The 22,380-nt window shown below is 40.4% G+C and overlaps 1 protein-coding gene across 1 annotated transcript in view; it reads left to right on the top strand.

Moving 5' to 3' along the window:
• The window catches only part of GHSR (growth hormone secretagogue receptor), a 45,187-nt gene extending 24,599 nt beyond the window's left edge, over nucleotides 1-20,588 (top strand). The window contains exon 2 of the mRNA XM_073629094.1: nucleotides 19,843-20,588. Coding sequence (XP_073485195.1) covers nucleotides 19,843-20,147 — 305 coding nt within the window. The 3' untranslated portion in view covers nucleotides 20,148-20,588. The remainder of the gene's footprint in view (nucleotides 1-19,842) is intronic.
• The last annotated feature ends 1,792 nt before the right edge of the window (nucleotides 20,589-22,380 follow it).

Raw genomic sequence — 22,380 nt, 5'->3', positions numbered from 1 at the left:
TGTATTAAAGTGGTTGTAAAGGATTTTTTTTAATAACAATTGGACAAAGCAGCCCCAAACTTCCTCTTCTTCCCTCCTCCTCATCTCCTGCCAGTGCTGCTAGCTCCTTCTCTCTGTCAGGTGCCTCCACAGGAAGCCGCTTCCCATAGGGGCACTGGTGCATGCTTGCTCCTGAACCCCGCTGTTGCGTCCATTGACCCAGACAGTAAGACTCAACCCCGCCCCCTGATCCCTCGTCACTGGCTTTGATTGACAGCCAATGGCTCCCAGTGCCTCTCAGCAAAGCAGGGGAGACATAGAAGTGAGGGGAGAGAAGAGCTGCAGACATGCACATTGTTGGATCGAATGAGGGCTCGGGTAAGTATAAGGGGGGGGGGTGAGGGGTCAAAAGCAATGCCTAAACATTTTTTACCTTAATGCAGGTAATGCATTAAGGCATTTGTTACCCCAACGTTTCATATTCCTGATATGTGCCCGCTGTACCATGTACTTGTATGAGAAAGTATCCTGTTCTCTTTGTATTGCTTCCTTTGTGTGAAATCCCTGGTGTTCCTGCTAGTCCCTCTGCTTTCCTATAAAAACTGACCACACTAAGCAGGCAAACACACTGTGGTCTGCTCTTTTCCAATGATCAGACTTGTCCTGACACACCTCCCCTGCACAGCCATTCACTGGGATGCTCAGTGTGCTGCTGCTTCTCTTCCTCCAGCTGTTATTTAGCTGAGAACAGAGGGAATGTGATCACTTATAAAAAAGGGAAAATATTTATTTATCATTTATTTTTTATATCTATGCAAAAATGTTTTGCCTTTAATTTCTATTTTAACCACTTCCCGACCGCCTCACACAGATATACTGCAGCAGAAGAGCACGTACAGGCAGAATCACGTACCTGTACATTGCCCTTTAAGAGGCGGCTTGTGGGCGTGCGCCCACAAGGAGCTCCATGAGCGTGATCACGGGTCCCGCGGACTCGATGTCCATGGGGATACCCGCAATCGTCTCATGGAGAGGAAGAACGGGGAAATGCTAATGTAAACAAGCATCTCCCCATTCTGCCTAGTAACACTGTCACTGATCACAGCTCCCTGTGATTGGGAGCGGTGATCAGTGACGTGTCACACATAGCCATGCCCCCCCCCACAGTTAGAATCACTCCCTAGGACACACTTAACCCCTACAGCGCCACCTAGTGTTAACCCCTTCACTGCCAGTCACATTTACACAGGAATCAATGCATTTTTAATTGCACTGATCGCTGTATAAATTTGAATGGTCCCAAAATCGAGCCAAAAGTGTCCGATCTGTCCACCATAATGTCTCAGTCACAATAAAAATCGCTAATCGCCGCCATTACTAATAAAAAAAAAAATTAATGAAAATGCCATAAAACTATCCCCTATTTTGTAAACGCTATAACTTTTGCGCAAACCAATCAATAAATGCTTTTTGCGATTTTTTACCAAAAATACGTAGAAGAATACGTATCGGCCTAAACCGAGGAAAAAAATGTTTTTTTATATATTTTTCGGGGATATTTATTATAGCAAAAAGTAAAAAATAATGTGTTTTTTTCAAAATTGTTGCTATTTTTTTGTTTATAGCACAAAAAATAAAAACCGCAGAGGTGATCAAATATCACCAAAAGAAAGCTGTATTTGTGAGCAAAAAAGGACGTCAATTTTGTTTGGTAGCCATGTCGCGCGACCGCGCAATTGTCAGTTAAAGCGACACAGTGCCGAATTGCAAAAAGTGCTCTGGTCTTAGGCCAGCCAAATGGTCCGGGGCTTAAGTGGTTAAATTGAATGGGTTGTTTCACAAGGTGATTGTTTACAATCCCTTTAAGGTAAAAACAAATGTCTAGGCTTTAGAATCACTTTAAATGGTGTTTTTGGTGAGTGGTGCTCAGATGCAGTGTATTTCTGCTGTATTATGTTGTAGGAATATTATTGAAGATATTTTCTTCATATATAAATTGGTAAAAGTATCAGTAATACTTGTTGAGTATCAATCCTAATCTAGCACATTTATGTTTATTCCTAAGAGGGAATATATTTATCATCTCAGTATGATTTTCATCAACTCGGGGTGATTTAAAATATACAAAGAGCTCCAGCATAGCACCAAGCAGGAGGAAGCATTTGGTTATAAAAATGAACCATTACACACAAGCACCCTTTCAGGCATTGGGAGGCCCTGCAAGTACAACGTCAGTAATTAGAAAGGAGCTTGTTAGGACCTCGTCTTTTCTATCTCTATTCTGCCTTGACCCACTTTTCACACCGTATTTATATAATTATGTGATTATCTACTTTATTGTACTGACTGAATAAGTACAAAAGAAAGATAGACAAAGGTGATAAGTGGCATAACATATCACATATATAGGTTTGTTTTAAAATGTCCATGTTGTTTGCTCATTTTGCAATCATTTGAAATGAGCACCCCCAAATCGCTTTCCTCTGTAGCTCTGGTCAACACTGTGTCATCTATATTGTACTCTATGATTATTTTTCCCTCAATGCATTATTTTGAATTAAGAACAAACCCTATTTAATCTTGCACAGCTGATCCCTAAACCATACAGTAAGTGCCCTATAAATAACTAGAGAGTTGCTGCAATTACTCAGCGTCACTCTAACACCAATATACATCTGTATATGTGAAAAACAGTGCTGAAGCCAGTGGAGTCTGGGGGACATTGTCAAGTGAGATGAACTAGGAAGTGGCCTTTCTATACTTCTATACTGATTGCTGGTAACCCTGCAAACACTGTTTTAAAGCTCAACATCTTTGTTTCAAAGTTAAATTGTATAAATATATATATATATATATATATATATATATATATATATATATATATTTATATATTGCGGCAGGGCGGCTACTATGCACCAGATCATGTACCTAGTGACATGCCTAGTACGTGATCCATGCGCCCCTGCCACCCCGGCTGCATAGCTCCCAACTGTCCCTGATTTTGAGGGACTGTCCCTGATTTGGAGCAATGTCCCTCTGTCCCTCTTTCCTCCTCATTTGTCCCTCATTTTGGTCTTATCTATATAGTTGTATATAAAATGCACTTTTTATCTTTCAAAAAGTGTTTCCCAGTGCTAAACCTTTTATCCAAATTCTAAATTGCTGCATTTGTAAAATTTAAAAGCCAATATAAAGGAATAGTAGTGGTAAAATAAAGTCCTTATGGATTTAATTAACCTTTTTTTTGGTTAATTCACCTTTAAGGGGGTGTGGCAGGGGGCGTGTCCTATGCCTACATACATTTGCCAGTAGGTGACCCTCATTCCCATCTCAAAATGTTGGGAGGTATGCAGCTGTTCTGTGATTGGCTGCCTCACCAACTAAGCAGCGGCTGCTGGATGCTGATTGGTCGCCGGAACCTGATGATCGGCTGCAGACATTACTGAAGAGGGCCGTGTATAGGTAAGCAAACACAGAGCTCTCTCTCTCTCTCTTCTGACAGTAGTGATGTGCTGTTTTTTTCTTCTTGCAAAGCAGGAAGCATAAAACAGCAACATTGCTTGGTAAAAGCAGCACACACAGTACACAGTAACACATGTTGGCAACATATTTATCCCCTTGATTGCCCTGATGTTAACCCCTTCCCAGCCAGTGTCATTAGTACAATGACAGTGCATATTTTTAGCACTGATCACTGTATTGGTGTCACTGGTTCGCAAAAAAGTGTAAAAAATATCAGTTAGGTGTCCGATTTGTCTGCCGCAATATCGCAGTCCCGCTATAAGTCACCGATCGCCACCATTACTAGTAAAAAATTAATAACAATTCCATAAATATATCCCATAGTTTGTAGACACTATAAGGTTTGCGCAAACCAATCAATATATGCTTATTGGGATTTTTTTTTTTTTTTAATTGTTTATTTATATAGTGAAAAAGGTCCACAGAGACCACAGATGAACAGTGCAACACAGAAAATAACATGTTTGAACAGGTATTCATCTTGTAACATGACTACAAATAAACATATTAACCTCACAAGATATAGCAATTGTGTCATGTATTGATGACGCGTTTTTTGTTTCCTGTTGTATCTCATAGAGCACTGCTAAATAGTGCTTACCTTGATGCTACTGTATCTAACATTTTGAGGTGAGATCAATGTGTAACCTTCCAAGGCATATTAGTGATGTCAAGTGGCCTTGTCCACCATTTTCTTCCCCAAGGGGGGGGTCTTTTAATAGAAGTTGAAAGAAATAAAAGATATTCAGGTGTTAGAAAGAAAGAGGGTGGGAATAAGTTGGGGGGGTAGGTAGGGGAAGGGGTCCCCACTAGTATGGAGTGGTATGAGTTTGCAGTTAGCTTGTGTTCAATTTCCCAGTAGACTACTTGGTAAGTCAGTCAGTGTATGTATTATGGGCTCTATGTTAGCTTGGTTGAGATGAAGAGTTGCCTCCTCTCAATGATTGGCCTTCAGCTGAGTGTAGGAAAATGTTCCATAATTGCCATGTTTTGGAGAATGTCTCTTGTCTATTTTGAGCCGTAAGGATGAGATCCTCCATTTTTTTAATTTCCTCCACCTTCGTGAGCCACAGCTCAATCAAGGGTGGGTTTGGGGATTTCCAGTTTAGTGGAATGCAGGCTCTGGCTGCGTCCTGTAAATGTCTGATCACAGATTTTTTGTATGTTTATTCTGGTATGTTTGACGCGTGCAAAAGGAAAAATGCTGGGTCATTAAGTATTGTATGTTCAGTAAATCTTTGAACTATCCCCCGGACTGTTTGCCAGAAGTGTGTCAGTTTGGGGCAATTCCAAAAGATGTGTATTAAGGTCCCCTTGTCTGATTGACATCTCCAACATAAGTCAGATGTTGTCGGAAATAACTTGTGTAGGACTACAGGGGTTCTGTAGCAACGGGATAGAATTTTGTAATTAGTTTCTTGAGTTTTAGTGCAGATGGAGGATTTATGTGTAAATCTAAGTATGTGGTTCCTTGTGGAAGTGTCAAACTGGCAGTCCAGGTCTCTTTCCCACCTGAGGAGTCCCGGAGGAACAAGACACAGTTTGTATGTCAATGAGAGAGTATGTGGGAGTACAGAGTTCTTCTAACGTTGTAAGTGGTTGGTCATTGTCGGCTGGGGGCTCCAAGGTATGGAGAAAGTGGGTTAATTGAAGTGATCTCAGGAAGTCCAAGTGGAACGGCCCCATGGGGTCAGAGAGCTCAGTGATTGACTTCCATTGTCCTCCGGAGCTGAAATGCGACCCCTGGTGTAGGCCCGCTCCACTCAAACCCCAAAAGACCCCATCACTCAATCCAGGGGCAAATTAAGGGTTGCCCAGTATAGGGCATAGCGGGGAGTTTTGGGTAGAGAGAGACGCCTGAGATGTGAGGAGAGCACTTATTTTGGCAGTGTTGCCGATCAAAGGATGCCGTTTGACATCTGCTGGTAATGCAGTGTAACACCATGGAGCTCTACCCAGGGGGGTCTTACTTTGTGCCTGTTCTATTTGCGTCCACAGTTTAGTCTTGTGGTGTTGGCACCAGTCCACTAGTCTACCCAAATGAATTGCGTGGTAATAGGTGCAGATGTCTGGCAATGCCAGGCCACCGTAAGGTTTAGGAAGGGTGAGAAGTTTTTTTGCGAGTCTAGGTCGTTTACGGGCCCAAATGAATTCTGTGAAGACTGATTGCACTTGCTTAAAATAGATTACAGGTATCCGAATAGGTAGGGCCTGCATGAGATACAAAAATTTGGGGAGGATGGTCATTTTTAGGATATTACCGCGGCCCAACCATGAATGTAGTTCCGTGTGCCATTGACTTAAAAGTGTTTTAACCTTTTTTAAAAGGGGCGGGAAGTTAAGTTCATATAGTTTAGAGAAGTTTTGGGGGATTGACGTACCTAAATATTCCAATGCTGTGTTGGTCCATTTTAGATTGAAACTAGATTGGAGATGCTTAAGTTGTGGCTGAGGTACCCCGACACCCATTACCAATCGACTTAGAGAGGTTAATTTTTAGATTGGAAAGTTTGCCATAATTCGCAAATTCTCGAAGCAGGTTTGGGATGGATATGATAGGGTTTGTGAGTGGGAACATCAGATCATCGGCATATGCCGAAACCTTATGTTGGATACCATCTATCTCAATTCCAGTAATATCTGGATTCAATCTTATATGGCATAAGAAGGGTTCCAGGGATAGGGCAAAAAGTAAGGGTGAGCGTGTGCAGCCCTGTCTCGTCCCATTTCTAATCTGGAAAGAGTCTGAGAGTACACCGTTAGCTCTGATCTTTGCAGTTGGGTTTGAGCATACAACCTTGATCCAGTTAGTCATGTTGTCTCTTAAGCCTATATGTCTCAGTGTTGCGAGCATAAGATCCCAGTTTACCCGATCAAACGCTTTTTCCACATCTGTGCCTATGAAGACACTTGGAATTTTCCTGAGGTTGGCCGAGTATAGTAGATTTAGTACTTTACTGGTATTATCTCAGGCTTCCCTGGTCGGTACAAAGCCTACTTGATCCAGGTGTATCAGTTGGGTCAGGTGTTGTTATAGTAGGGATGCTATTATCTTCGTAAATAATTTAAGGTCGGTATTTAGAAGAAAAATTGGGCGGTAGCTCCCACATTGAGTCGGGTCTTTACCCTCCTTGGGAATGACTGATATATGGGCTAGTAAGGTGGATTCATGAAGCTTACCTCCTATACTGAGATTGTTTAGGAGTTTAATCATTTGTGTACCTAGTGAAAGAAGGAGCTTATAGTATTGTATAGTTAGGCCATCCGGCCCGGGGGCTTTCCCTGGTTTGGTGTTACCTATTGCTTCCTGCAGCTCTAGGAGGGTTATGGGGTCTTCGGATTTTTTTTACCAAAAGTATGTAGCAGAAAACATGTTGGCCTAAATTGATGAAGAAATTTCATTTTTTTTCAGTGTTTTATAGCAGAAAGTAAAAAATATTGTTTTTTTTTTTTTCAACATTTTAGTTTATAGCGCAAAAAAATAAAAAACGCAGAGGTGATCAAATACTACCAAAAGAGCTCTATTTCTGGGGAAAAAAAGACATAAAATGTATTTGGGTACAGTATTGCAGGGCCGCGCAATTGTCAGTTAACATAGCGCTGTGCCATAGCGCAAAAAAAGGCCTGGTCATGAAGAGGGGTAAATCTTCCAGAGCTGAAGTGGTTAATAAATGTTTTTAAAGCCATAAAGCTCTATGACGTTTTCATGTTTCTCTTTACTCTGAGAACTGAATGAGAGAGCATGTACCTTCTGGAGTTGGAGTCTGACAGGTCCCTTAAAGTGATTGTAAATTCAGTGTTAATTTTGACCAAAATACCATTTTAGCTTTAGTCGTGTTTTAGTCATCTGAATTGTTTTAGTTTTAGTCGTATTTTAATCAACTAAAATCTCCAGTACATTTTAAAATTCGACTAAAATCGAATGGGTTTAGTTAAATTGTAATGCATTTCCAAACTCATTATATACTCCTGGAGTAAACATTGAATAACCCGTTATTATTCCTGGTATTAAAGTGATTGTAAAATCTAATTTAAAAATAATAAACATGTTATACTCACCTCCTCTGTGCAAGAAATATATACCGCTCCAGATGGCAATTCCACTGCTGACCTCCCCTGGACAAAGACAGGGTGCTGGCTCCGCATGCAATGATATGTAGTGAAGAAATTTCCAGATAGCTGCACTCCAATACAACCACAATGCATTGTAGTGCGGCTATCTGAAAATTTCTTCACTACCTCCTCTGTGCAGTTGGTTTGCACAGAGCAGCCTGGATCCTCCTCTTCACGGGTCCCTCTTCACTGCTCCTGGACCCTCCCTCTTGTCGAGTGCCCCCACAGCAAGCAGCTTGCTATGGGGGGAACCGAGCCGAGTCACAGCTCTGTGTGTCCAATCAGACACGGAGCCCCCACTTGGCCCCGCCCTCTCACTTATGATTGGCTAACCAACTTTGATTGACAGCCACAGGAGCCAATGGCACCGCTGCTCTGTCTCAGCCAATCAGGAGGAGAGTCCCAGATGGCTAAGGCACTCGTGCACATTGCTGGAGAGAGAGGGTGCTCAGGTAAGTATTATGGGGGCTGAGGGGGGCTGCTACACACAGAAAGTTTTTTATCTTAATGCATAGAATGCATTAAGATAAAAAAAAACTTGTGCCTTTACAACTCCTTTGAGGTTTGAACATGCACAACAGACACAGATTTAGCCATTGAGATATACTGTTTAATGTAAATAAAATCAAGTTTTATAAACAAACAAAAATATTAAGAATGCCTATCCGATTCCGTTGATTACTGAGTTATTTGACCACCTCAAGGGAGCATCGGTTTTCACAAAACTTGATTTGAGAGGGGCATACAATCTCGTGAGGTTTAAGGGGGGCGACGAGTGGAAAACTGCGTTTAATACCAGAACAGGCCATTATGAGTACCTCATAATGCCTTTTGGCCTTTGTAAAGCCCCGGCAGTTTTCCGGGAATTTATTAACGATGTCCTCCGAAATTTGTTGCAGTTATGTGTGGTGGTTTATCTCGAAGATATCCTTATATTTTCCAAGTCCATGGAGAGTCACCACACAGATGTCTGTCATGTGCTTCAGAAACTAAGAGAGAACAATCTCTATTGTAAATTGGAGAAGTGAAAATTTCATCGTGAACAGGTTAAATTCCTGGGTTATGTCATTTCCACTGCTGGTTTTTCGATGGACCCAGAGAAACTTTCAGCAGTCCTACAGTGGCCCTGACCCGTGGGTTTAGGTCCTCTGCAGTGTTTTCCTGGCTTTGCCAACTATTATCTGAAGTTTATTTGTAACTTCTCGTCTCTGGTCAAGCCCCTGACTGATATGACCAGAAAGGACAGTAACCCACAGTGTTGGTCTCCGGAGTCCATTAAGGCCTTTGAGAGTCTCAAGGCTGCCTTTGTCTCTGCTCCTGTGTTGGCACCTCCTGATCCTACGTTACCTTTTATCCTTGAGGTTGATGCTTCTGAGACTGGAGTTGGTGCCCTTCTGTCTCAACATCCTACCTCTGAGAGCGCTATGCATCCTTGTGGCTATTTTCCCAAGAAATTGTCATCTGCGGAGTGCAATTACAAGATTGGGGACAGAGAGCTGTTAGCGATCATTTTAGCCCTGAAAGAATGGAGATATCTCCTCGAAGGTACCACTGTGCCGGTTCTCATTCTTACTAACCATAAGAATCTCACATTCTTGTCTGAGGCTAAACACCTCTCTCCCAGAAGGGCGTGATGGGCTCTTTTCTTGTCTAGTTTTAATTACATTGTCTCATTCTTACCCAGTACTAAGAATGTAAGGGCTGGCGCTTTGTCACAACAATTTTCCTCCACTTCCAAGATGGAGTTCCGGTTCCTGTGATTCCTTTTGATTGTATTCTGGCTATGGTTCGCACCAGTCTCACAACTCCTTTGGGTGACAAAATTTTTGCTGCTCAGGTTCATGTTCCTCCTGAGAAACCTTGTGACCGCTGCTTTGTCCCAGAGAGTGTCCATACTGCTGTGCTCCAGACTCACCATTCTCTTAAGAATGGCCACCCTGGGAAGAATCAACTCTTTTGGGCCATTTCCCAACAATTCTGGTGGCCTAGTCTAAGTGCTGGTGTAACTGCCTTCGTAACTGCCTGTTCCGTGTGTGCTCAGAGTAAGACTCCACAACACCTTCCAGTGGACCTCCTACAACCTATACCCAATGAAGAGAGGACCTGGACCCACCAGTCTATGGATGTCATTGTGGAGTTACCCAACTCCCAGGGCAACACAGTTATTCTTATGGTGGTTGACAGGTTCTCGAAAATGTCTCATTGTATTCCACTTAAAAAGTTGCCCACTTCTAAGGAACTGGCTTTCATTTTTGCTCAGGAGATCTTTCGCTTACATGGGCTACCCAAAGTGATTGTCTCGGACAGGGGTAGTTAGTTTGTCTCCCAGTTCTGGCGAGACTTTTGTGTACAGTTGGGAATTCAGCTTGCTTTCTCCTCTGCGTATCACCCACAGTCTAATGTGGCCGCAGAACGAGCCAATCAGTCCTTGGAGCAATTCCTAAGTTGCTATATTTCTGACCATCATAACAATTGGTCAGACCTCTTACCGTGGGCAGAGTTTGCTCACAATAGTGCCTTGATTTCTGCTTCCCAATTGTCTCTGTTTGTGGCGAACTGTGGTTTCCAACCTTCCATGTTGCCTGACTCATTAGTTCCGCAGAGGTAAATAGAAAACACCGCGCTAACCAGTAAAATGAATGAAAGCTGCTGCATACAGTTTGACAAAAACAACAAAATAGGCATATGGAAAAATGCAGCGCATGTACAAATGAATATAGGTCTTTAAAATGGTGACTGTTCTTGACTGTTTCACCATTTTAAAGACCTATATTCATTTGTACATGCACTGCATTTTTCCATATGCCTATTAGTTCCGCAGAGTATTCCTGCATTAGAGGAGCACCTCCGTGGTCTTCGTTCCACTTGGGCACTAGTCCAGGAGGCTTTGTGACATGCTAATGAGAGGTACAGTCTCCATGCTGACTGCAGATGCCTGCACCTTCCTACCAGGTTGGGGACAGGGTCTGACTGTCATCTCGCAACCTCTGACTTCGTTTTCCCTCTCTAAAGTTCGCACCTCGGTTTATTGGGCCTTTCTGTATTCTTCGCAGGATTAACCCAGTGGCTTACGCATTAGACCTTTTTTTAATATGCGTATCTCAAATGTATTTCATGTCTCCTTATTAAAACCTTTGGTCTGCAACCGCTTTACCACCTCGGTGCCTCGTCCTCACCCTCTGCACAGGTTAAGAACCATGAGGAGTATGAAGTACAGTCAATTGTTGACTCCCATAGGTTCCATGGGTGCATACAGTTCCTGGTGCACTGGAAAGGGTACGGTCTGGAGGAACGCTCTTGGATCTCGTCCTTGGATGTACATGCCCCTGTCCTCCTTCGTAATTTCCATAGACGTTTTCCCCTCAAGCCTGGTGATCCTCCGAGGGGGAGGGGTCACTTAGGAGGAGGTACTGTCAGGGCTGGGCTCAGCCCTTCCTTCTCTGAGCTGGCCGCTCAGCTGTCAGCTAATTGCCAGCTCCTATCTCTCCACATTGACTCACCTGTTGATGATATCCTGCTTGTCAGTCCTGCCTACTTAAGCTGTCCAGCCCAGATGATCTCTGCCTTCACCTTGGTCACATCTCTAGAGACATTCTCCTGTGTTCTTGTTAACCACTTCAGCCCCGGAGCATTTGGCTGCCCAATGACCGGACCATTTTTTGCTATTCGGCACTGCATTGCTTTAACTGACAATTGCGCCGTCATGCAACGTGGCGGTTTTTATTTTTTGCGGTTTTTATTTTTTTGCGCTATAAGCAAAAATAGAGCAACAATTTTTTAAAAAAGCAATATTTTTTACTTTTAACTATAATAAATATCCTTTAAAAATATATAAAAAACTTTTTTTCCTCAGTTTAGGCCGATACGTATTCTTCTACATATTTTTGGTAAAAAAATCGCAATAAGTGTTTATTGATTGGTTTGCGCAAAAGTTATAGTGTCTACAAAATAGGGGATAGTTTAAGGGCATTTTTTATTAATTTTTTTTTTGTACTAGTAATGGTGGCGATCAGCAATTTTTATCGTGACTGCGACATTATGGCGGACACATTGGACACTTTTGGTACCATTTTGGGACCATTTTGGGATCATTCACATTTATACAGCGATTAGTGCTATAAAAATGCACTTATTACTGTGTAAATGTGACTGGAAGTGAAGAGGTTAATCAGTAGGGGGCAGGGAAGGGGTTAAGTTCGTCCTAGGTATGTGTTCTAACTGTAGGGAGGATGGGCTACGTGTGACACGACACTGATCACAGCTCCCGATCACAGGGAGCTGTGATCAATGTCCTGTCACTAGGAAGAATGGGGAAATGCATTTTTAAATTAGCATTTCCCCGTTCTTCCTCTCCGTGAGACAATTGCAGGACTCCCGGCGGACATCGAGTTTGCGGGACCCGAGCATCGGCACCCACGCCTGCTATCCGGACCCCGCAAGATCACGTACATTAACATGATTTCGCGCAGGAGAGCCAACCTGCCACAGTAAAACTGCGGTGGCTGGTCCGGAAGCAGTTAAAGACTTGCTTGGCTGACATTCCTTCTGGCTCCAGATCCTGCTTGCTGTTCTACTATGCTCATCTCTGGCTCCCTGATGTTTTGGCTTGTCTGACTATCTGTTCCAGTTCCTGAACTCTGGCTATGTTTTGACTACGTTTACTCTGTTTAACTTTTTTTATTGTTATTAAACAAGTGAGATTTAACTGTACTTCTGTCGCAGTCTGATTCATGGTTTCTGACACATTTATACAGTAATCAGTGGCTATTTTAAGCTCTGATCGCTGTATAAATGTCAATGTTCCCAAAAAAGTGTCCGATCTGTCCGCCACAATGTCGCAGTCTTGATAAAAATCACAGACATTACTAGTAAAAAGAAAAATAATATTAAAAATTCCATAAATCTATCCCTATTTTGTAGACGCTATAACTTTTGCGCAAACCAATCAATATACGCTTAGTGCGATTTTTTTTTACCAAAAATATGTAGAAGAATACATATTGGCCTAAACTGAAGAAGAATTTTTTTTTTTTTTAAATTTTGGTATATTCATTATAGCAAAAAACATATTGTGTTTTTTTTTTTTTCAAAATTGTCGCTCTTCTTTTATTTATAGCACAAAAAATAAACACTGAAAAAGTGATCAAAAACCACCAAAAGAAAGCTCTATTTGTGGGGGAAAAAAAAAACATTAATTTTGTTTCGGTACGACTTTGCACGACCGCACAATTGTCAGTTAAAGTGACGCAGTGCCGTATCCCAAAAAATGACCTGGTCAGGAAGGGGTAAATTCCTTTGGAGCTAAAGTGGTTAAAGGGACCACTACAGTATTTTTTGTCTGCACAGTATGGAGAGACTGTTAAATGCCCAGTACAAGAAGGAGTAATTATTAAAGACACACAAAAAAAACATTTTCATTTTTATTTGTTTATGATATATGCTTTCTATTATAATATTACTGTATTGCCTTATTAATCAAGGCTGTACATGTATAATAATTACTGCAAATAAGCACAGCAGCACTGTTTTTCACATATATAGATTATTTTGCATTTAGAAACATTGAACTGCTGAAGGTCCACTGCTTTGACCAACTGTACTAAAAAAGATATTATACGCACTGGCCTATAGTTGCCTGCTTTTTCCTTGGTACCCTTCTTGTGGATAGGTACAATTTTAGCTGTCTGCCAATTATGATGTGAGGAAATCATTCAGTTAGATTGGTAAATAAGACCAGTTATTAGTTGAGCAACCATATCTTGAGAGATCCTAAGAACTCAGGAATGAATACTATCTGGACTCATCGCTTTATGAAGCTATAAGTCAGCTAGTTCATCTGTTACCTCTACCTCTAGAAACCCTGGAAATTAAACAATGCTTTCATATATTCTCAGTACAGGTTTTCCTTAACTTCTCATATAAGTTCCTGCCTAGAGCAGTGGTATAGAAAACAACACAGAGTTCTTTATGAAGTTCCATGTAGTTGCTTCATTGATGTGGTTAATCTACGCTGCCCCAGAGCTAGGTGTACAAACAATATACTGTCACTTGCACTGGCTGGAATCCTTTGTAATTGAAGGGACCAGGGGTATACCTAACAAAGGTGAGCTCAGACCCTGGACTTTGTGTGACAATTAAGCGTCATTTGTAAGAAAGTGAAGAATAATATCAGTGCAGCAAAAGATTAAACCTAGTGCAGCATAAAACAGATGGTAAACACTTAATAGTAGGAGGAGCCTAGGACAGGTAAGATACCTATTGGCACTGACGGGAGCAAAAAACAGCATCTGTATCTAGAAAAACTAAACTGTTTTGCAAGCAATACCAGTGGACATGTGCCCAGCTTAAATGGAAAGGAAGAAGGCATGGCTGGGTTGGTCATGCAGCTAATTGAATCAACAGCAAGGGTGTAGCGCCCCCCCTGAATCTACCGAAGGCAGGGTCTCACCTCCAGGCACAGAGGGTGAGCTAGCATTTACCCCAAGGCCGAGTCCATGACTACAATGGGGCGTTTTGAACAGAAATTTGGCGCCAGTCACTTTTGATCTTTTTAAAGCTTTAATGTTGAACTGGAAAGAAAGTAGTAGGAGAGGGGTTTAGGGGTCTCAGTTATCAGTAGTAGATTACTTACAGACTCCTTGGATCCACAAAAAGTACAGCTTCACAGTATCAGAACCTTTAGACAGACATTACAGTTACATTACAATTTGGTACAACAGGAATCAGAGGGCCCTGCTCGCTAGAGCTTATAGTAGTGCCTGACTGTATTATCAGATCAGGGCTGGTAAGAATGGAATTATGAGGGAAGCAGCAATATCAGCAGGAAATTGCATTGCAATACCTAAATATGACATTGATCATATATGAAATGGGCATAATTAAATTGGAAACTTGTAATAGTTTTTTTTTGCCTGGAGAGGCACTTTAACTTTCTCTGCTGCCTAAACTCTCAGGGACAAAACATATCTCTGCAAAACATTAAAAAAAAATAGTTTATTTACATATATTATAACACATAATAAATTATTAAAATCAATTTAAAAAAAATCAAATATAATATCTCATATAGAGTTTGAACGCCCTGGGGACCTTTGCACATCTATGGTGGGACTGCGTGAAGATCCAGCCTTATTGGGAAAGGATCATAGATAACATTTACCAAATAACAGGAGAGCATGTTCGGAAAGAGCCATGGATATGTCTGTTCCATGATACGGATAAAACAGTAGCTCAATACAAGAATACCTTGGTACCCCACCTTCTGAATGCAGCCAAAAGCCTGATCCCAAGAGTGTGGAGAACTCCTGATCCCCCCTCAATGAAAAAATGGATAGTAACAATAGATTGGTTGAGATCAATAGAAGAAACAATACATAGAAGTGAAGACTCCATGGAAACATATAACAGTGCATGGGAGAGGTGGCTAGAGTTTAAAAAATCATCAGAGTATATGATGATGGTGGAGTGTTAAGAGGAGTCATGAAGGTGGATGCATGGGGGGTGGGGGGGAGGAAGAGAGAGAGAGAAGGGGGGAGGGAGGGGTGGTTATGGGATTTATTTAATTATCTACTAAACTTTGAAATTTTCTTTTCAGGTTTTGTGATGAGGGATAGTATGTCTAATATAGATTAATGTATTGAAAATGTAAGGCGGAGATACCAATATATTGTGTAAGTTGTGCTGTGTGAGGGTAGGATCATTGAGGTGATGTCAAGTGAAATCAATAGCGTTAGAAAAATGTTCCACATATCAAATACCTAACTTACATTAGTCCATACATACCATTGAAAATGGTATCAGTCATTACATCGGTTTACTCATATGCAGTTATAATCTGTTCTAAAACAAGTGGGATCAATGCAGTCTAAAAATGGTCAAGGGAGAGGAGAACCCGGACCAGTGCTTCAGGGAGTTTCTAGCTGAAGACTGTACCAAACATGAGGGGGCATAGGGGAACATATCAAGAGCACAAAAAATAAACAGACAGCATAGGGCTACTGTAGAGCTGGAGAGATAAAAGAAATAGTACGACATTCAGTAGGCAGACACAGGTCGGGATTAAAGTATCTAAGGACATAAGAAGAGAGGATTTCCTTTAGTTTACAGAGATTTTTTTTTCATGTCTAATGTGGTGAATTTGACACAGATGACAAAAAAAAGGAACAGGTTTTTACCTATTCCCTAGCCTAAAACTTTTTTTTTTTAATGGCTATAGATAAGTTCAACTCTTTTTATCAAGTGTGCTTAATGCTACCACGGTGTGCTGGGTGCTACAAATTGCAAGTTACTTCTGTACTTGCTCCTCTAACAACTGTGTGTTGGTTGTTTTCTTTGGGAAAAAGTGGTAGTACACTTTTTTTTATATTAACAAGGTATAGACAAAAGAAAATTAGATAGATATGACTAAAGAGATGCAAAACAGTAGAAATAATTTATATGATTAAGCTCTGATAAGAGATAAACGCATCAAATGGAGGAGTTCAGGTGGGTTGAAATGTTGACTCAGTGGGGTTGATTTGCTAAAGGCGAATAGACTGTTCTCTTTGCAAGTGGAGTTGGACACTGCAAGGGGATTTTCCCTAGAGTTTAATGAATTAGGTGAAGAATTGGTGATGTCCAATATTCAATCATATGCAAACAAAAATGCTGCTTTTTTATCCCTTGTATATGGGTTTAGGAATTCTTTGCAAAGTGAAGTTTCACTGCATTCACTAAGCTTGGAAAACATGTCACTTGTAAAGTGAACAGTGTATTTGCCTTTAATAAATCAGCCCCAATGACAATAAGGTTTAATTGCAAAGGACAATCAGAATGCAGTTTTGGAATTCTTTTTTGAGAAGTCATAATTGGTTGCAGGTATGTTCAGCTGTTATGTTACTTGAAAGCAAATTAAATGATTATGATAGAGAAATGCATTCCCTAAACTGTCCTTATTTTACCTTGTAACAAGAAATCAGACTCGCATGTTAACAATGTCACAGTCAGCCTCTGACATGACATGCTAGGCTCATTGCTCGAGGGTGGGCTCTCACTTTATTTTCTTCTGGTGGGCCCCAGGTACCTCAGTCCAACACTCACTGCTAGAGAGGGCCAAATTTGTGAATCCTACTAGTCTTAAGCCACCTACAGAACCATATACTTAAAGTGGAATTACACTACATCTGAGCACCACAAACCAAAAACGCTATTTAATTTATTTTTAATAATCAAAGGAAACTTCCCCATCAATTCGTGTCTCCATTGTTTATTTTGCTGAGAAATCATTTTGAAAAACACCCTCTAGAATTTCTAGCTGTGGCCATATTGAGCAAGGGCAGATGATTCATGTAGCATTTACTTCCTGGAATCCATCTGCCCTTAGCTCAGGCATGCACACAAGAGGGTGTGCTTAGCTGAGACAACCCCTCCTGAAGACTCCTGGGTTGTATGATATATATTGCCTGGGCCTGGAAAGTAGGAAGTAGCTGGAGAAATGTGAAAAAAAAGTTTAAAACAATCAGATATGATATACTTTCCTATCTATTTACTAATGCTAGCAGCATGAAGATTAAAATGATCATAGCTGATTGAGAGAGTGACGTTCTGCTTTAAATAGTGTCAGGCAACTGTCATATCATAACAAATGTAATAGCATGCTCTAAATGTGTCCCAAATCAAGGACATGTTTGTTAAATTAAATAAAAGTGATCCCAACAGAAGACAGCAACACTCCCGTTATCTCACATAGCAATAAAAAATAAAATAAAAAAAGTGAGTTATACGCTGTCTAATAAAGTGCATAAACAATTCATACCATAATTCATATGCTGATATAAAAATAAATAAATTAATGTAGATATAAATAAATGAGTGAATTGATGAATAAACTTATCAATAATTAAATAAATAAACAGCCCCATAATTCATAAAGTTCATAAAAGGTGAAACAAATCAGTCCCAATAGAAGTGCTGAGAAAAACAAGCTGCTCTATGTGTGCATCAAAAACATCAGAAATTGTTGTGCTTCCAGTGATCACCAGATTGTGCTCCACCAAGAGGGATATTAAAGCCTCTTACCAGATTGTAAGACGTCTATAGAAAGGTCCGCTTAATGGAGAAAGCCTTCAAATGGATGGATGGATGAGATGCAGCTCATCTCCAACACAAGATCAGCTAGCGTACCAGATAGCCACACATATCCCAAAGCCACCATCACACATCAAAAGAAAGGCAATGTACTCGCAAAAATGGATGAATCCAGATAATCACATGTAAAGTGAAAGAGGAGCGCTAACTGGGCAGTATTAAAAACTGTATTTATTAGAAAAAATGTTATCTACTCACATATAACAGAAACAACACAAGCATGTACACAGCATCGAGCACCCTGGTGGGCGTGATGATGCAACGGCTGAAGCTCCGTCCTACGCGTTTCGTCCAAACAGATGTCGTCACTGGAAACAACAGCGGTAGCGGTGATGTGGTGCTAACTGAGCTATATAGGCTCAACATGCTAAGACAATAGAGGACACTGCCACCTCTCCACATAAAATCTTCCAACAACATGTCAGCCGCCATATTACCAGAGACCAAAGCTCTCGGGAATAATGGTGTCAGCGGCCTGACATAATAATATAATAGGATCAGATTAGACAAATTTTTAAAACAAACAAATCATAAAGGTATGAAATAATATATAAACACTCAAACAGTGGCACAATGAATTTATATTTTCTGCATAATAATAATAATACTGTGGTAAGAAAACAAACTAATAAATAAATAATATAAAATGGAAGTAGCAGCACTATCTCAAGGTACAAGTATGAATTGACAAAATAATAATGAATCATATTAAACCCTCCTAAATAATAACAATAAAGAAATTATAATATCAAAAATGATCTAAGATATAAAAGAATAAAAAAATAGAAATAGTACAAATATATATATATATATATATAAAATATATAATATAATATAGTAAGGGACTGATGGGACAACCATAACCAAAAGCCAAATAAATCAGCTGTTACTGATAAAACAATTGATGTCCCATTCAATATTGAGCCTCTGAGAACAATGGGTTCTGAGTTTATAAATCCAGTGGGTTTTCCGCCTGGAAATTCACGAATGGTATTACTTCCTCTCCAATGAGGTGAAAACACCTTAATTTACAAACAGTGTTTCTAAGGCCCCTTTCACACTGGGGCAGCGGGTGCGTCGTCAGTAAAGCGCCGCTATTTTTAGCGGCGCTTTACCGTCAATTTCGTGGTGCTATTCGGCCGCTAGAGGTGCGTTTTACCCCCTGCTAGCAGCCAAGTAAGGATTAAAACCCAGCTGCGAAAGGGTTTAAACCACCGCAAAGCGCTGCTACAGCAGCACTATGCAGGCGGTATAGCCATGCTGCCCCATTGATTTCGATGGGCAGGAGCGGTGAAGGAGTGGTGTGTACACCGCTCCTTCACCGCTTCAAAGATGCTGCTAGCTGGACTTTTTTTAGCATCCTGCCAGCGCACCGCTCCAGTGTGAAAGCCCTCGGGGCTTTCACATTGGAGAGACAGCAGCGGCTGTTTCGGGACGCTTTGCAGGCGCTATTTTTAGCGCTGTAGCGCCTGCAAAGCGCCCCAGTGTGAAAGGGGTCTTAGTTAAATGTTTTGAAAGGCTATGCTTGCAGAACCCTTTCCTAATGTTCGCAAGATGTTCCTCAATTCGTACCTGCAAGGCCCTTTTGGTCCTCCCCACATATTGCAGGCCACAATTGCACTCAAAAGTTAAATACAATTATTTATAAAGCCATCAATCTCGTAAGTTCTGCCAGTGACCATAGATTGAAATGTAGGGTTCTAAATGTGTTCAAATCTCAGCACTTGGTAAAGCACAGTATTTTCCCATTTCTGTGGACGTAAAACACAGTATTTTCCCATTTCTGTGGACTTTTTTTGCACTGTTTGTGTTTGGGCACTTAGATTACTGTATGGTGTTAACACATGTGTCATATGTATTTACTTGTTATACATTACAGAATATGATTTAAAGGGACAGCGCATTTATAAGCTTTATGATCTTTTTGGTGTCATTTATCCAGTTTTTGAGTTATTAGTATTCATTTTTTATTTGTAACCCATTGCTTATCATTTCATTTTCATTTATTTTTACTGGTTACTTATTAATTTTACACCAAGTGCAGGAGGTGTTATTTTATACACAGTTTGTATATTTTATATATTTTTTTATGTCCTTTTTCAGCTGTCGTGGTATTTGCCTTCGTCCTGTGTTGGTTGCCCTTCCACGTGGCTCGCTACTTGTTTTCCAAGTCTTTTGAAGCCGGATCCTTGGAAATCGCTCTGATAAGTCAATACTGTAACTTGGTTTCCTTTGTGCTTTTCTACCTGAGTGCTGCCATCAACCCGATTTTATATAACATTATGTCAAAAAAATACCGCGTGGCCGCTTGTAGACTATTCAAACTAAAGAGGATCTCCCGTAAAGCACCTTACACCACAAATGATGAGAGTTCTCCTGCCTGGACAGAGTCTAATGTCAGCACATGACAAAGAATAGATGGGCTACGTGGACAACACTGAAGCCATAATATGCCAACAAACACATTGTAGGAGCCACGTACCGCATTGTGTATTTATTGTTTGCACATAATGGAACCAAGAATTATCTCAGGTTGCTGTTGGTATGTGATGGAAATTGAGACTGATCTAATGTACCCATTGAACCTCTTATGATCATACTCTAGAGTAGTTCTTTTTTCTTCTCAACAAAATATTATTTTTTGTATTGGTTTCTCATAGGAGTGCTTAAAAAACTAAGTTTCTCTAATGAAGTTTTGGTACATTTTGCAGAGTGTTTAATAAGCTATAACTTACTTGTGCTGCTATGAACTGTCTGTGATGCATTGTACTGTTTCATGCTGTGGCTTAAGTGACCAGAGACTAGATGTCTTATTTTTCATTACAGTATAGACCTTTAATGTAGTGTGGCAAGAGAGAGGAAAATAAAGACTCTTAAAAAAACAAAAATAGTTTTGTCACTGTTTTACTGGCCATGATGTTCACATGCAGATACTGTTATGTATTCACCAAAATGTTATGTGTGGAACATTACTTAGTTTCAGGAGTAGGCACTACTTGGCAGAATTTAACAAGCTTAACTTAGTACTTAGGGGCTGTTGTGCGTTTGCTTCATGGAATGGTAAGCCAGTTAGCTTGCTGTGGTGTAGTACATGTGGCCTTTGGCACATGCAGCCCTTCGGTACTTGTCATGCGACCCTTGGACACCAGTTTGTAGTTACAATAGAACCACTGATTTGTAAAGCAGTAATATCGGTAGTCTCTACTAATCCCATGTAAATTAATCCCAGTATCTCACTGCAGAATGTCTCTAGTCTCCAACCAAACCTCCGGCATGTGACAGTCCTCCCTGGCAATACATATACTTTATTTAATATAATAAGTAGTCATTTGGTGAAATCAGGGGCCTACCAGCCACTGGTATTGTGAAATATTTGGTGGGGATACTGCTAGGTTTTATTAGTAGGGATGAGCTTGATGTTCGGGTTGAACATAGGTTCGACTCGAACATTGGGTGTTCGCCCGTTCGCAGAACAACGAACATTATAGGGCGTTTGGGGCAAATTTGAGCGCTTCGGAATGCCCCATAATGCACTGCGAGATCGCAGTGCATTGCTGTATGCTGATTGGCCAAAGTATGCACCTGACCTGCATGCTTTGGCCAAACACAGCGCCCTCTGCTAAGAGAGCCATATTCGTCCAAAGGCAGGGTGCCTTTGGCCAATGATATATAGTCTGCATTTAGCATAGCCTATAAATTCAGTGTTTACTCTATATTCAGTCAGTGCAGGCAATGTATTAATATATATACATTCTTGTGTATATATATATATATATATATATATATATATATATATATATATATATATATATACTCTGCATGCAGTGTAGCTTATATCTACAGTGCATTCTGTGGTGTACTGTTCCTAATACACTTCAGGCAGTGTATTATGAGTGTAGGTGATTCCGCGCAAGGACTAAATACCAGCAGGTAGAAATAGTGAAAAAGTGTATAAAAGAAAACATTTTTTAAATAGGGTAGGTGAAAAGAACTGCTGCCTCTACTAATTACTACCACCTGGGTGGAGTAAATAATTGAAAGGAAGTGAAGTAGAATTTGGCGCTGTTCTAACAACTGATCTAAATGTTATGTGACAGGTGATAATAAACTGTGACTCAATTAGGCGTGTATAAATGCCCCTAAATATACGAACTAGTGTTTATTGGATCATGCATAGACTACTAATACCGTCTACATAATTTACACATAAATATATAAACAGTGACCGTGGTAAAAAATAATATTAAAAATTATTTGTATGAAAATGAACACATATAGATATGTAATAATTAATAACCAACTTAAATATACCAAATGTGATGAATTATGATACCAAAACCAATATAATGCTGCAACCCAATTGGTCAGTAATAATCCAAAAATAAATATATAGTGCAGTTTAATGATCCAAAAGTAAATAAATAAAGTCAATAAAGTGCTCTTGTGCCATTGAAGAAACAACGCTTGATCTAGTTCACTTTACAATAGGTGATCACAGCATGCGTGTCTTATTCGTGCTCCCATTGTGGCTGTACTCACCAGAGATTTCTCCCCTTCCTGGGGTCTGAAACATTCACAGTATCTGCCACTGTGTAGCACTGTAGAGACTGTCCCATCCTCGTTGGTTTACAAGTATTCCAA

Source organism: Aquarana catesbeiana, linkage group LG04 (genome assembly GCF_042186555.1).
Source record: "Aquarana catesbeiana isolate 2022-GZ linkage group LG04, ASM4218655v1, whole genome shotgun sequence".
Lineage (NCBI taxonomy): Eukaryota > Metazoa > Chordata > Amphibia > Anura > Ranidae > Aquarana > Aquarana catesbeiana.
The sequence above is the reverse complement of the archived record's forward strand: the minus strand, read 5'-3'. Positions and strand labels throughout refer to the sequence as shown.